The sequence below is a fragment of the Sus scrofa genome, chromosome 11, assembly GCF_054392235.1.
Source record: "Sus scrofa isolate SSC_HxYL_T2T_F1_AM1 chromosome 11, Sscrofa_HxYL_maternal_Yorkshire_Landrace_v2.0, whole genome shotgun sequence".
In the NCBI taxonomy this organism is placed as follows: domain Eukaryota; kingdom Metazoa; phylum Chordata; class Mammalia; order Artiodactyla; family Suidae; genus Sus; species Sus scrofa.
Window position 1 is genome coordinate 71,652,574 of NC_139393.1, and position 15,834 is coordinate 71,668,407.

At 49.0% G+C, this 15,834-nt stretch overlaps 1 protein-coding gene across 12 annotated transcripts in view; it reads left to right on the plus strand.

Moving 5' to 3' along the window:
* Positions 1-15,834, plus strand: part of LOC110258728 (ATP-binding cassette sub-family C member 4) — a 208,159-nt gene that overhangs the window by 23,322 nt on the left and 169,003 nt on the right. For all 12 annotated transcript variants that reach the window (XR_014819744.1, XR_014819742.1, XR_014819748.1 and 9 more), the window contains 2 exons: positions 10,349-10,459; positions 10,982-11,102. Coding sequence is in view for 4 of the 12 variants with exons in the window: in XM_084982122.1 (XP_084838248.1) it covers positions 10,349-10,459; positions 10,982-11,102 (232 nt within the window). In the remaining 8 variants the exon portion in view is untranslated. The remainder of the gene's footprint in view (positions 1-10,348; positions 10,460-10,981; positions 11,103-15,834) is intronic.

Sequence of the window (15,834 nt, forward strand, 5' to 3'; positions counted from 1 at the left end):
CGGCAACGCCGGATCGTTAACCCACTGAGCAAGGGCAGGGACCGAACCCGCAACCTCATGGTTCCTAGTCGGATTCATTAACCACTGCGACACGACGGGAACTCCCCGCCCAATCTTTATTTCTGAAGTGTCCCTTGGTTCCTGATAGATTTTTGGCTTGATTGTAGAGAAAAGATTTTGTGTTCTTTGTAGCCAGGTCTTCTGACAGGCCATGATCCTATGCATTGCACTTGCATCTTTTATTTTGGAAGGGTATAAATGACTTGGTGTAGCAGCCTCCCTCCTGCCCCATCTCCCCCAGAGGGGGAAAACAAAATACCTTGATTTGATGCAAAATCAGATTAGTAGTAAAATTTTTGATTGCTTGAGGTTATAGAGCTGCTATCTTTCTCTCTTTTTTTTTCTCTTAACTTTTCAAAGGTCTCTTGTGGCGCAGCAGGTTAAGGATCTGGCATTATCAATCACTACAGGGGCTTGGGTTGCTGCTGTGGCGTGGGTTTGATCCTTGGCCTGGGAACGTCCACATGCTGCAGGTGCAGCCAAAAAAAAAAAAAATTAAAATTTTCCTTTTCACCCGTACCAGGCAGCTCAACTTTTGCTTTGCCCAGGACAGTCCTGGTTTATACTCCTTATCATATTGTATTTATTAACTATACCCTGTTTTACTACTAAGAGTATCTTAGGTTGGATGATAAATAATATGATTGCCCTGATGGAGCTGAAGTTCATATTCCATAAAATGTGCCCCTCCCCTGTGCCATGGATTGTGGGTGGGAGCTTGGACAAGGTCATGGCAGTATTGGCTATACTTTTGCCAAAAGTAATGACTAGTGCAAACCTATTACTATAGCTATCCCACTTGAGCAGGTATTCTCCTAAGGTAACTCTTGACCCGTGGTTTGTGCATGACAGTGATGGCCGTGAAAGCTACAGGGAGAGTGGGTCCTCCCTGAGGTGGCACCTGGCAGGCCCAGTGTGTGGGCGTCTGGGTTGGGTGGTCCTGCTGGGCTGTGGGAACTGGGGCGACGATGACAGTCATGGGGAAGTCTCCTGTGGTCCAGTCCCAGGGAATATAGGGATCCCCTGAAGATGTGTGCAAGTCCAGCCAGTGAAGGCACTTAGCTCCAGCAGAGAGGGCCATCTGAACAGGAAGCTGAGGCCAGGGGACCATGAGGCACCAGGGACGTCCTGGGTCAGGTGGAGAGGCCTGCAGGCACGCAGGTGACCCAGACCTTCACTGTCTTCGCTCGCTTAGACCATGAGCTGACTGCAGTGCCTTTGCAGTGGGCCAGGATGAAGAGTGGGCCGTGGACTCCGAGGGCCTGGGTGGCTTCCCTATTGCCCTTGGGCTCTGCAGAGGCTGAGGAAGCCAGATCCACACCCCTGATGGAAGGACCCGGTCTGTGGGCGATTTGAACTCTGTGGTGACTGTCCTGGCTGATGACCAGCCATGTGATCTTGATCTTGGTCCAATTCGACCCCTAGCCTGGGAACCTCTATATGCCACGGGAGCAGCACAAGAAATAGCAAAAAAAATAAAATAAAAGAGCAACCTGGAGCCAGCTGGAAGAGGCATTGGCGAGAATAAGAGGGCCGTAATGCTGGATCAGTGTCTTAAGATCCTCAGCTCGCTCAGTGAAACGGAAGGAAATGCATCAAATGCTGCTCCGTGAACACAGGGCCTTTCATTCTAACTTTCCATGTTTTCAGTGACTTACTCCTCTGGGGAACTGAAGGCACAGCTTGCGTCTGATAGGTGGACCGCAAGAGTCACAACTCCAAGGGACTGGGGACCAAAGGAAGCAATCACTGAGGATGCTATTCAGGACTTCACACCTGAGCCAAGTTGACCGAACCACACTGAGGCTGGGCCTGATGGAGGGGGGCCTAGCTGGTCTGTGCTGAAAGAGTCTTTAGGAGAGGAAAGTGTCTAAAAATTACAACTGTGCTGTGTGGAGACTTTGGGGAAAAAAAGTTAGCAAGTTTTGGGGCGGTTCCAAATGAAGTAGGAACCTTGTTCTGAATAAATTGTTTTTTGTTTTATTTTGTTTTCTTTTTTCGTCCCAAGGCACGTGGAAGTTCCTGGGCCAGGGATCGAACCCATACCGCAGCAGTGATAAGGCCTGGTTCTTAACCTGCTATGCCACAGAGGAACCCCATGAATAAGTTTTTTATGAATTAGGAGAGATAATTGACTTAAATATATGCATCTTCCTGATTTCTTGTGGTGAAAATATCTTTTTTTCTTATCCTTTTTGGGGATATAAAATAAATGGAGTCTGGAGTTCCCTCTGTGGCGCAGTGTGTTAATCCAGCTTGTTCTGTGGCATTGCAGGTTCAATCACCAGCCTGGCAGAGCGGGTTAAGGATCCAGCATTGCTGCAGCTGTGGTGTAGGATTCAATCCCTGGGAATTTCCATATGCCCAGAGTTCAGCCCAAAAAGAAAAAAAAAAAATGAGGTCACATATTGGGCATATGTGGGTTTATTATTGTGTCAAGTAGCAAGTATTTTGGTTTATCCGGCACTTACTTTGCATCGGGTCTCAGGTGCGTGGGGGAAAGGAGAACAGTACGGAGGAGGCTGTGGCCCAGTGGGGCTCACATCGTCCCCTGAAGGTAGAGGTTCCTCAGATTTCCTGTTTGACTGTGGTCACAGTGGCCAGGCCAGGAGGTGCTCTCTTTGCCTGTGAAAGGCTTTTGCAGAGAACAGCAGCATAAGGCGCCCACCCTCTGGAATGTTTCCCCAAGAACCTTCTCTCAGGTTCTTGAGGTGAATCAGCCTGCGCCTCTCTGAGTACATCCAACACTTTAGATTTCTCATGAATTCTTATTCAAATGGAGTGGGATTTTTTTGTTTGTTTGTTTTGTTTTTGTTTGTTTTTGCTTTTTAGAGCCCCACCTGTGGCATAGGGAGTTTCCCAGGCAAGGGGTGAAATGGGAGCTGTAGCCACCAACCTACACCACAGCAAAGCCAGACCCGAGCTGCCAGATCCGAGCTGCGTTTGCAACCTACACCAGAACTCATGGGAACACCGGATCCTAATCTCACTGAGCGAGGCCAGGGGTCGAGGCTGCATCCTTATGGATCCTGGTCAGGCTCATTTCTGCTGTGCCTCGATGCGAACTCATCAAATGGAGATTGTGGTGGAGGCTAGCCCTGGCAGTTCTAGGCAGGGGGAGGCTCAGAGATTCTTGGATGTTCAGCCTGTTTCCCAGCTTTGATCCTGTGGTGATTGAAGAAGAAGGCTGAGGGAATCCTGCCCCCCTCTTCAGTTTTATGCAAAGCCCTGGTGTCATGCAAAGCCAGTCATGCCCTGTGCCCTGTTTCTCTCAGGCCCAATGTCTGTTACATAAATAGCAAAAGGACAGAAGTTAAGTAAACTTAACCCTAAGCCCAAGAAAGCTCCCCTGCAAACCAGAGCATCTCAGGGTATCTGTGGGATGACTGCCAAGTTCTCTTAGCCTCCTGCAAATTTTGGACAAAAACGGTGATATTTGTATACAGATTTTATAAACACCGCACTGCTAGGTTGTCCAGGGCTGAGGTGATGCAAATGTATGCCGAGGTTTTACAGACAAAGAGTCTGTTAATCATAGCCGCAGTCCCAGTAAACAACTTCCATGTGGACTTTTGTGTGTGAACGGCGTGGCTGGTGAGGATTGTGTGTGAATCCAAGGCCCACGTGTGACCTTCTTGTCTCCTACTCCTGGGCCCGAGGTGGCTGTTCCTGTGCTGTGGCAGTGACCACTGTGTCTCTTCCCAGAAGCCCTCCCTTCCTCCAGGCAGATGGTTCCCAGCCCTGGCTGAGGGCCAGAGTTGTCCTGTGGGGAAGAAGCCAGCCTCCCCAGGGAGGCGTCTTTGCAGGCGTCACTGCAGACTGATGGCAGTGGGTCATGTCCATGGGATCATGTGTTCATGAATGTACAGTGTTTCTGGGAACCACACTGGTCACAGGGGTTACAGCGTGAGCCCCACTCTGTCACGGAGATGGCGCTGCTAAGGGCAGTGTCTGCACAGTGGGCAGCTGTCCACACCAGTGTTGTGCAGACATGAGGTTGCAACCCATCAGTGGGTAAGGAAATCAATTTTAGTGAACTTAGTGTTTCTTAAAATAGTTTAAATATATGGTATAATTTTACACAGTATTTACCATTTTTACGTATATAGGTGAGTGGTATTAATTACAATACATGCTTATACAACCATCATCACATCAACAGAATTCTCTTTCTATAAAGCAGAAACTCTGTACCCATTACTACAACCCCCTCACCCAATCCCCTGGCTGTCATTGTTCTTCTTTTTTGTCTTTTTTTCTGGGGCTGCACCCGAGGCAGGCTAGGGCTCTAATTGGAGCTGTAGCCACCGGCCACAGCCACAGCCACAGCAACAGTAATGTAGGATCGGAGCTGCTTCTGCGACCTACACCACAGCTCATGGCAACGCTGGGTCCTTAACCCACTGAGCGAGGCCAGGGATCGAACCCGCCACCTCATCGGTTCCTAGTCGGATTCGTTAACCACTGAGCCACGAGGGGAAGTCCTCCTTGTTCTACTTTCTGTCTGTATAATTTTGATTCTTTTGGGGACTTCTTGTGAGGTGAGTCATAATGACCTTAAGGTTCATCTGTGTTGTAGCACGTGTCAGAACTTCCTTTTTTTTTTTTTTTTTTTTTCTCTCTTTCTTTTAGGGCTGCACCAACGACATATGGAAGTTCCCAGGCTAGGGGTCAAATCAGAGCTGCAGCTGCTGGCCTATACCACAACCACAACAATGCAGATCCTTAACCCACTGAGCAAGGCCAGGGATCAAATCTGCATCTTCATGGATACTAGTCGGATTCTTAACTAGCTGAGCCACGGTGGGAACTCCTAGAATTCCCACCCTCCTTTTATTTTTGCTTTTTAGGGCCACACCCTCAGCATGTGGAGATTCCAAGACTGGGGGTCCATTTGGAGGTATAGCAGCTGGCCTACGCCACAGCCACAGTAATGCGGGATCCGAGCTACATCTGTGACCTACACTACAGCTCATAGTAACGCCAGATCCTTAACCCACTGAGTGAGGCCTGGGATTGAACCCACAACCTCATGGTTACTAGTCGGATTTGTTCCTGCTGTGCCACAGTGGTAACTCCCAGAATTTCCTTTTTCAGGGTAAATAATATTCTGTGTCTGTGTCTACCATACTTTATCCACTTGTTGGACACTTGAGTAGCCTCCACCTTTTGGCTACTGTGAAGAATGCTCCTGTCATTATAGATATACCGTGATTGACGTTTCCTTTATAACAGTAGGGTAGGATAGAAAATATCCAAGTGGCATAGAAAATCAGGGGAAATGGGTACTCAGTGTGGGCAGACCCTGAGTGCCCAAGAGCATTTTAGAATGTGGATTTTTATGGGAAATTTTCTTACTTCTTTTAGCTATTATTTAAAAAAATATTGATATGTACCACACCAGACAAGTTTGTTGTCATGATCTTGTGTGTGGGCTTCCAGTTAGTGACTTTAGGGATGAGATGATAGGTACAAAGGACATCTGAGAAGTGCCATAGAAATTACCCATGGAACCAAGGAAGCGAGGTGTGCTGGAGAGTTCCGAGAGGGCTCCGTGAAGGAGCTGGCACTTGAATAGGTGTCATCAGTTAAGCCGGCTTTTAAAAAGGGGGCGGTCGGAACACTCAGTCATTGCTGATGGGAATGCAAAATGGGGCAGCTGCTTTGGCAGTTTCTTCCAAAACTGAACATATGCTTATTATATGATTCAGCCTTTCCTCTTTTTGGCATTTATCCAAACTCTGGAGATGGTAAAAAGATCAGTGGTTGACAGGGGTTGGAGGGAGAGAAGGATAAACAAGGAGAGCACGGAGATTTTTAGGGCAGTGACATTACTCTGTGAGGTATAATAATTTAGATACATGTCCTTACGCCTTTGTTAAAACCCATGGATTGCACAACAAGAGTGAACTAAAGTAAACCATGAACTTTGGGTAATGATGGATGTTTCAGTGTAAGTTCATCAGTCATAGCATCAGTTACCGTCTCTGTTGACGGAGGTTGGTAAGGAGGAGGTTGTGTGTGTGGGGGCAGTGGGTATACAGGAACTCTCTGTACTTTTTGCTCGGAGTTGCTGTGAACTTAAAAAACTGTGCTAAGATATTTTTATTTGGAGTTCCTGGGTGGCTTGGTGGTTAAGCATTTGTCATTGATGTAGCTCAGGTCTGATCCCTTGCCTGGGGACTTCCTCATTCTGCAGGGATGGCCAAAAAAGAAAGCAAAGTCTACTTGAAACAAAGGCTAAAGACTGGGGCTGGGGAATAGAGGGAGTGTCGGCGAGTGTGTTGAGGGGATAGGATGGCAACTAGCCTGGCCATGAGAAAGGGTTCCTGCTGGGAAGGGATATGGGACTGGACAAGCAGGTGGGGGCCACTGCAGATGGGCAGGCACTCACACAGGTGATGCCAGTACCGAGGCACAGCTTTGAGAGCCACTTGAGATGACATATCTCCTAAGTTAGCCTAAATGCACAGATGTTTATTTTCCATGGACTGATAAACCCTGAGCAGCCTGTGACAACATCAAGGTAACTCACCAGATTCTGTGAGTTCTTAAGCCTTGAGTTAGGTGTCTTATTATTATTATTTTGCTTTTTAGGGCTGCCCTCATGGCATATGGAGGTTCCCAGGCTAGGGGTCGAATCAGAGCTATAGTTGCTGACCTACACCACAGCCACAGCAACTCCAGATCTGAGGTGCGTCTGTGACCTACACCACAGCTCATGGCAATGCCAGATTCTTAACCCACTGAACGAGGCCAGGGATCACAACCTCATGGTTCCTAGTCGGATTTGTTTCCGCTTTGCCACGATGGGAACTCCTAGGTGTCTTTTTAACTAAGAAAATGTGAATTGCATGTTCACATGCATTGAATTCAGCATCCAGAACAGTTCTTTGATTCAGGTAAGGTAGTTTCTTTCCTATGGTTTGTGGTTTTAGGAATCCCAACGAGCAGCATGGGAGGCTTCCTGGGTTAGGCACTAGTGCTCTTTACTCTCAGGAGGGACCCCTGGAGCCTGGAAGCCAGAGCTCTGTCATCCCTCCTGGGGGATGGAACTTCATAGTTTGGGAGAAAGCGTTTGATTGGCCCCCCATTCAGGGGCGAGTCCCACCAGATACTCAGGGGCTCGGAGAGGTCTTGGTCAGGATTGAGTCCTGTACCTAGTGGTGGCCATGCATGCTGTGTGCTAAGTAGGCAGCAGCTGTGTGCTAAGTAGGCACCTGCTGGTGGTGAGGTCCCTTCCTTGTTAGTTACAACCAGTACTGATTTAATCCCTTCAAAACCCTGGGAGTTGGCCAGCACGAGTAATATTTTCCTTGTGATTCCTTGCTTTATTCTATGTTACTGAATTGTGTGCAGATGTGTCAATTAAGGAATTAGGGCAGTTATCATGCGGAATGGTTGTAGTGTGGGAAGAAGTTTTGGGAAGATGTGTGGTGATAAGGTAGGGGGCTGTGACCGTAGGATTAATGGGCCGGTATATTTCTTGCCTACTTAGTGGTAAAGCTCACAGATGTATACTTTTGTTTTAGAAGGAAATTGAGACCTAGAGATACTGGTCATGGAAATGCTGAACTGGGGTGGAGAAGGGGAAGGGCCACATTTGAGGCCCTGGATCCTCAGAACCACTGCTGCTACTAGACTCCAGTCTTCTGGCTCCTAGACTGGTTTTTTTTGTTTGTTTGTTTGTTTGTCTTTTTAGAGCTGTACCCGTAGCATATGGAAGTTCCCAGCCTAGGTGTTGAATCGTAGCTGTGACTCTCGGCCTACACCACAGGCACAGCAATGCAGGATCCGAGCTGTGTCTGTGACCTACACCGCAGCTCATGGCAACGCCAGATCCTTTAACCCACTGAGCGAGATGAGGGGTCGAACCCTAGTCCTCATGAATATGGTTGGGCTCATTACCACTGAGCCACAGTGGGAACTCCATGGACTGGGGTTCTTTAGAGGTGCCAGGTGTTGAGGGTTTGAAAAATCTGAAGTTCAGTCTCTCATTTCTTCTTTGATAATTCATAGACACTCATTTATTCAACAGATAATTCTTGGGCATCTCCTCTGCACCCATATTGTCCCCAGAATAATGCAATAAATAAGAGAAATGTGGTCTCTGCCTTATGGGTTATTACTGTCCGGCTTTGGAAATTTTCTAACTCTGCCCAAATCAGTTAAATAGTGTTAATCTTTGGGCTATCTCTGCATGTTAATTATTATCATTTGAATAATGCACAATGGATTTGAATAGGGTCTTGGGGAATCCTCTTCACAGTTACTGTTTCTTTCCTTTTAACGTTAATAAATAATTTGCAGAGAGATAATTTGAGATTATGTAAATATCGTGTTCCAGTAGTTTTAACTTCTGTTGATAAATTTCTAACTCTGTGGTTCCTTTTATGTTTGTTTGTTTGTTAGAGCTTTCCCTTCTCTCCTGTTTACATGGCAGTACGGACTCCTGGAGTCTTTCATTATTTAATGGGTTGTCATTCATTGCCATGTATTTGTCGTGATGCTGACAGTATCCCAGGTTTGGGTAGTGAGAGCCATTCAAGCTGGCTTCTCTGTCTTTCTACACATCCTCACGATTCCTGAGCGCTTCCTCACTTGATGGTGCAAGAGGTCCCAGGCCCATCATGGACCTTCTCTGCCTGTGGGTCTTGGTCCGTTGATAGCGATGCTGTGGGTGGGCATGCCTGGGGCGCTGCTCACCTGGGCGTGTACTGGTTCTGGCAGCCCCCACAGACAAGGCCCTTTTGGAGCCAGTGTGTGGCTGACCGGCCCTAGTGGCTCTTATGATTGTGAGATAGGTTTTAGCAACAACCATCAGGGAACTTTGAAATGTTCAGAGTTCAAGGTTTATCACTCACGTGTCCTGGAGGGTTCACGGCACACCTGGGTAGAGAGAGTATGTGTGAGTAAGTGTGGGCTTGGTGTCCTGCCGTTTTGGGGTCAAGGGCAGGATGCCTAGCATTTCTGGGTTCACTTTCTGCCAGTGAATTTAAAATATAAGAGCAGGAATTAAGGTGCAGGAAAGGAGAAGCAAGCAGTCAGTGAGATGATCTGTTCTTAGGTCCACCAGAGATTTCTAAAAATGGGAACTTCAGAGTTCCTGTCATGGCTCAGTGGAAACAAACCCAACTAGGATCCATGAGAGCATGGGTTCAATCCCTGGACTTGCTCAGTGGATTAAGGATCTGGTGTTGCCATGAGCTGTGGTGAGGTTGCAGACATGGTTCACATCCCATATGGCGTAGGCTGGCAGCTATAGTTCGAATTTGACCCCTAGCCAGGAAATTTCCATATGCTGCACCTGCGGCCCTAAAAAAAAAAAACAGCAACAAATAAAGAAAGAAAGAAGGAAGGAAGGAAGGAAGGAAGGAAGGAAGAAAGGAAGGAAGGAAGGAAAGAAAAAGAAAGAAAAAAAGAAAAGAAAAGAAAAGAAAACTGGGAACTTCATGGGCGAGGTGGCCTTTTGTCTTTATCTAGTTTTGAGGCTGGCTTGTGTCCATGGAGATGGATGTCTTTGAAGCGCGTGTCTCCAAAGCCTAATGTCAGGGACTTACATTAAAGTCAAAGAAGCTAATTATCAGGTGCTTACACAGACCTTGGAACCAGCCATTTCTTCAGGGAGCCTTGCTTCATCTTAGGAAGGATGTTAAAAAACCAAGGAGTGGGTGAAAGGTGCCCAAAGGCGCAGATTCCAGGTATAAAATAAGCAAGTCATGGGATGTGGTGTCCAGTGTGGTGACTGTGGTTAATCACGCTGTGTCGCACACATGAAAAGCTGCTAAGAGAGTACTTCCTAAAAGTTCTCAATACAAAGCAGAAAAATTATGTTAAAAAAACAAAACCCGAAGATCTGGGGTCTGGAATTCTCTCTCTTTTAGGGCCTTTCAGCCTGTAGAGCTAGGGACTCTGTGTGTGTGTGTGTGTGTGCGTGTGCGTGTGTGTGAAAGTAAATAACTAATTTCCCTCCCATATCTCTGTATATTTAAAATGTGGACCTTCTTGTTTTTCTTGGCTTCACCTGCCCTTCCCAGGCCAGGCATCTAGTCAGAGACTCAGCTGTGACCTACACCACAGCTGTGGAAATGCCAGATCCTTAACCCCTTGCGCCAGGCCGAGGATCGAACCTGAACCTTCCAGAGAAAACACTGGCTCTTTAACCCGCTGTGCCACAGCGGGAACTCTTAGACCATTTTAAGGCAAAGCCCATGAATGTAGGATTCTAATTAGACAGAGATGCCTGGTTTGGATGCATGTCTTTCTCCTTTTCTCTCCATTTTAACAGGTGGCTAACCCCCCTGTTGCGAGTTGGCTACAAGCGGAGGTTAGAGGAAGATGACATGTACTCGGTGCTTCCAGAAGATCGCTCCGCGCACCTTGGAGAAGAGCTGCGAGGGTGAGCAGCAGGCAGCGAGGCGCAGGGGAGGAAGCGGGAGCAGGTCTCCGTGTGGCTGGTGGTGGGAGTGGGCTCTGCCTTCCCCTGGGGTCTCCTGGAGCCCCCAACCCTCAGGCAGAGCCCGGGCTGAGCCGACTCTGAAGGGTGGAGACCCCGTGTGTGTCCTGGGCGCTTGTGGAAGAGGAGGGGCCCGCAGCCAAGGCCCTGGATGCCAGGCTTTGTCCCCGAGGGGGTGTCCCTGGAGGAGCTCGGCTGCCCTCCTGGGCTGCTCCTGTGCTGTGAATCCAGCTGAGCTTGGCAGGCACGTGTGTCCTGAGACTGGGCCTCTTTCCCTCAAAGCCTATTGTTCTGGTGCTTCAGGGTCTGCATCTGTCTGCCTTCAGGAGCCTGCAAGTCATTAGCCAGCCCCTAGGGGACAGTCACAAAGGGCCCTGCAGTAGAGGCTTGTCTCCACGCTGCCCCTCCCCCATGCTCTCTGTGGTGGGCAGGCTGTCCTTTACTGTGCTTTGTGTCTCCTCGCAGGTACTGGGATCAAGAAGTTTCGAGAGCTGAGAAAGATGCACGGGAGCCTTCTTTAATGAAAGCCATCATCAAGTGTTACTGGAAACCCTATTTAGTTTGGGGAATTTTGATGTTTCTTGAGGTAAAGCTTTTGCATACAGTTCCTTGCTATTTAGTGTATGTGGCTCAGTCCTGAGATGGACGTGACGGAGGGAAGAGAGGCCAGTAGTTGAAGGTCTGAGGATAAGTCTTGTCTAGGGATGATGATGGAGCTCAGCGGTTGTGTTTGTGTTTAGAATGCACAGATGCTTAAAGGCCTGGACCTCCTGGGGATTGCTGTTTTTCTTTACCTGATTAAAACATAGTGTCACGGAAGGATGGCACTGAAAGGAAAGGCCATTTGATACCATGTTAAGACATTGTTGGTGCTCAATAAATAATGTAAATGCTAAGAGTGATCCTTGACCCAACAAGATCCTACAACCTCAAGGAATATGTGCCCTGTGGTTTGGGGGAAATAAACTTGGACCAGAGTTCAGAATAACGACATTTTGTTGGTGTTCAGAAATAATTAACTTCACCAGGTCATAACTGATAAACGCTTTCCTAAGAAGGGGCGTCACCTCTGTCCTTCCAGGGGAGCAGAACTGGGGCCCTAGATCTGGGCTGAAGCTGCCCAGAGCTCCCAGGAGCACCCCCTTCCCCATGGACCGGGTACCCCAAACCCCAGCTCCCTGTGGGGGGAGCTCCAGCTTCACCATGTATTCTGTGTCCCACTCATTCTGGCTGGTGTCCCTGGTTGTCAGCGGTGTTGCTGGCTGAAGGGGGAGGCTTGGCAGCCTGGCGTTTGCAGAGTGTGTAGGAAGGGGTGTTCAGAGCGAGACCAAAGCCTGAAGCTGAAAGGTCTGTGACCACTGTGACCCTGAAGAGTCTGGGTCAAGGTCCCCAGTGAGACTGCTCCCCCCAGGGCACAGTGCCAGTCAGCCGGTCTGTTGTGGGCTGTGGCTGCGGGGTGTCTGCTGCACCTTTTCCTGGTGGCTCATGTTCTCTGTGGTACCTTTGTGCTGCCTTAGGGACATGGGCAGCCTGTGGGTGTGACAGCAAGTGGGACAGAGGGGCAGCTGCCAGGAAAGGGCTGTTTAGCTGGAGAAGGTAGTGAGTTGTCATCAGTACATTTTGTTGGACTGATGAGGGTGGGCAGGGGGTTTGTAGGTGGGGGATGTGGCTCTTGTTGTCCTGAAGGGCCCTGTGGGCAGAGGGTGGCCAGGTAGGTGAACCTGCCCCCACACTGAAGAAACCAGAGACTCTGTCAGCTCCCAGGTGACTGATGGTGCCAGGAGTCCGAGTTCTCACTGATGACAAAGGTGGGCTGACCATGCGCCAGAGGGTGGGGACAGGTGCAGGGGCGGAGTGTCACCTTTGAGAGGACACAGAGCCCCCAGGTACCGCAGTGCTGTGTAAAGGGCAGGGGGGAGTGTTGATCCCACAGTTGTTCAGCCCAGTGATACTCACTGCTGGGGTCCAGGAAGGCCAGCCTGGGGGCTGCCCAAGGCGGCCACTGGTAGAGCGCTGGCCCCTCTTTCAGAGGGTGGTTGTTGGGTGGTCATGGCAAGAAGGTGGGGAGTGGAGGAGCTGAGGGTTCATCTCAGTAGTAGTCCTAGCAGTACTCATTATAGTAACAGGGGTTCATACTCCAAAGTAGTCCTAGCAGTACTCATTATAGTAACAGGGGTTCATACTCAGCAGTAGTCCTAACAGTATTCATAGCCGTGACAGGGGCTCATCCTCAATAGTAGTACTAGCTGTACTCATAATAGTATCAGGGACTCATACTCACTAGTAGTCCCAGAAGTACTCTAGCAGTAACATGAGCTCATCTCTACAGTACTAGTAGTACTTTTAGCAGTACCAGCTGCTGATACTCCCTAGTAATACTAACAGTACTCGTGGTAATGTAGGTTCATCTCAGTTACAGTGGTATTTGTGGTGGCAGCAGGACTGTTAGCAGTTTAGTAACAATTTTAAGTAGTCAGCAACTGTTATGAGCACTTTCCATGGCCTATCACTTTTGTTTCTTTGGCTTAGTCCATGAAATCCTTGGTGTTATGTTACCCCCACTCTAGAAGAGAGGACACTGAGTACACGTGGTTACATGTGTGCCTGTGGTTACACGAAGCATAAAGGCAGATGAGCCTGACCGTCTAAGGACTGACGGCTTGTCCAGGGTCAGGGAGGCTCGTCCTGAGAGCTTCGCCTCCAGGGTCTCAGACACCTGCACCCTGAATTGGCCTCAGGGTAATAAACAGGGTACTGAGAACTCCCGGGAGCAGGGGCTCCGATTGAGAATGATAAATGAGGGTGGAGTCAGGTGCCACGTCCTCCGGGAGCTGGAAGTGCCGAGAGTGTGACATTGGCAGCAGCGTCGTGCTGGGTTCACAGGGTCAGGAGCCTTTAGGAAGAAGCCACCTTCCCTCCTTACCATCCCCACGTGGGTGAGCTGTGGCGGCCCTGGTGAGCTATGTCTACACGTCCATTCACACACTTGTGACACCATTACACACCAGCTCGTTGAGATGGACCTGTGGGAAGGCAGCGGGTCTGGGGTGGTGACTGTGTTGGGACATTGCTGATCTGGGCACAGGCTGAGTCCTCTCTGTTGTTACTTAGTGAGAGCTCGTGGCTGCTTGCTGAGAGGAGGTGTCTCTGAATCTGGGGATGCATTTGCTCATCAGGAATGAGAACCCCAGGTCAGCCCCTGGGTGTGGACATTGCTCCTGTCCTGTTGTCTGAATCCACTTTCCCATGTGCCTCAGGCCTGAGGCCTTAGGGTGACAGCTGGGTGGGACCAGGCAGTTCCTGGGTGGGTAGCAGATAAATTAATGTGACGTGAAGCTGACCTTTCTCCCAGGAGGGTGCTTGCTTGTTCTGGCTGTTAAGGCCAATGTTGTTGGTGACTCCCAGGCAGTGTGCTGTGACCACTGACAGCACAGGCGGGGCCTCCCCCAGCACTACTGGCAGCGTCCGCGGGAAGGGGAAGGTGATGCCAGTTGAGGACCAGGCTTTTAGTGTCAGGATTTTGAAGTATGAAAACCTCTGTTCTATGAGAATTGAGGATGACAGTAACGCTCAGAGAAGCGAGTACCAGGCTGATGTTGACCCTGGAGCTCCTGGAGGCCACCCCTGATGAGAACAGATCAAGCAGTGAGCTCCTGCCAGGCCCGGCCCCTGTGTGCACCTCCACGGGGATTGCACGTGGGGAGGACAGGTCTCTGCCTGCCCAGGGCCCTCAGGGTGGCGAGGAGGAGCCTTCAGCTGCTTCATGGGCCAGAGACACACAGGTCACCTCCCCAAATCATCTGGGGCCTTCTCTCTGAAGCTGCTGGTAGGGAAGTGGGGTGACCTCACAGAGTCAGTGTGGGTTCCCCCAGTCCCTTCCCCTTAGAGGGGAGGAGTGCCGGGGTTGCGTCCTATTCCTGTGACCTTTAGAAATAGCCCGGGCTTGTCTGGTCACTTGGCCTTTGTCCAAGGTCACGCTTGCTGATTGTCTCTGGTCCAGGTGGAGGCTGTAGGAAGGCACGTGTTTGTGGAAATCTTCCCTCTGGAGCTCAGCTGATGGACAGGAAGGAAGCAGACCCTCTGAGTCTACAGGGAGCTTTGTGCCTCGATTCAGGGCTGGTTCCCCAAGAGCTGCCCTGGGCTTTGCATTTATTCTCCAACCCTTTCTTCCAAGTGTCCCTCACTCCCCTCCGCCCAGGAGGCTGAGGAGTGGCTGCTGGGGGCAGAGACACTGTGGGCCCTGAGCAGCCTCTGAGGACCACACACAAGGGAGGGGTGAGGGAGCACTGAGCAAAGGGGACAGGGGCCCTGCAGAGCAGAGCTGCTGTGCACACCTGCTGGTTCCTGAGCACATAGCATTAGCCACTAGATGTGAGTGGTGTCCACAGTGACTGAGTCATAATGGGGGTGATGTTTTCCAGTCCATTTTCCTTATCTTTTTTTAAAGCTTTATGTAAGTTTTAATTGTGGAATCAAAATTTTTTAAAAATTGAATTACAATTGACTTGCATTTCAGATGTACAAACATAGTGATTCAATGTTTTTATACATTAGAGAATTTTGACTGATAAGTGTAGTTACCACACAAAGCTATTCCAATATTATTGACTCTATTTCCTATGCTGTGTATTATAGCCACGTGACTTATTTATTTTATGATTGGGAGTTTATACCTCTTAATCTCCTTCACCTATTTCACTTGTTCCCCCCATCCCCTCAATCCATTTTAAGGAGTCAGGAAATAGGTGACTCATTTTTTAAAGATTGCACTCAGAATGGTTAGTTTTTTTTTTTTTTTTTGGCTTCACCCACAGCATGTGGAAGATTTCCGGCCAGTGGATCCCGCTGCAGTGAGAATGCTACATCCTTAATGCACTGCACCTCAAGGGAGCTCCATAATGGTCAGGAATTTTAAGAATATGCTTAGAAGTGAAACTGTTAATTACTATCTAGAAAAGCTGGCTTTTATGAATGAGGTTTCTCAAGAGGTCATGTTCTCCATGATCACCTCTCAGCAGCAAATGAGTTTTCCAAGCTTTTGCCATTAAGAATCGAGTAGCTTTCTTCCCAGGACTTCTGTGCAATAAAGTGATCATAGCTTGCACTTGTTTTTGTGCTGGTTTCAAAGCACTCTGAGCCGTTATATGTCATTTAGTTTTCTCAGGATTCCCTCGAAGTAAAGAAGGCAGGTATTTCCACGGATAAGGACCTGGAGGCGCACGAGGGCTTGTGATGGGCTTGGAGTCATCATCATCCGATGGCTGATCTGGTTTCTGAAGCAAAATGTTCTGATGCCTAGGCCAGTTTTCCATGAATTC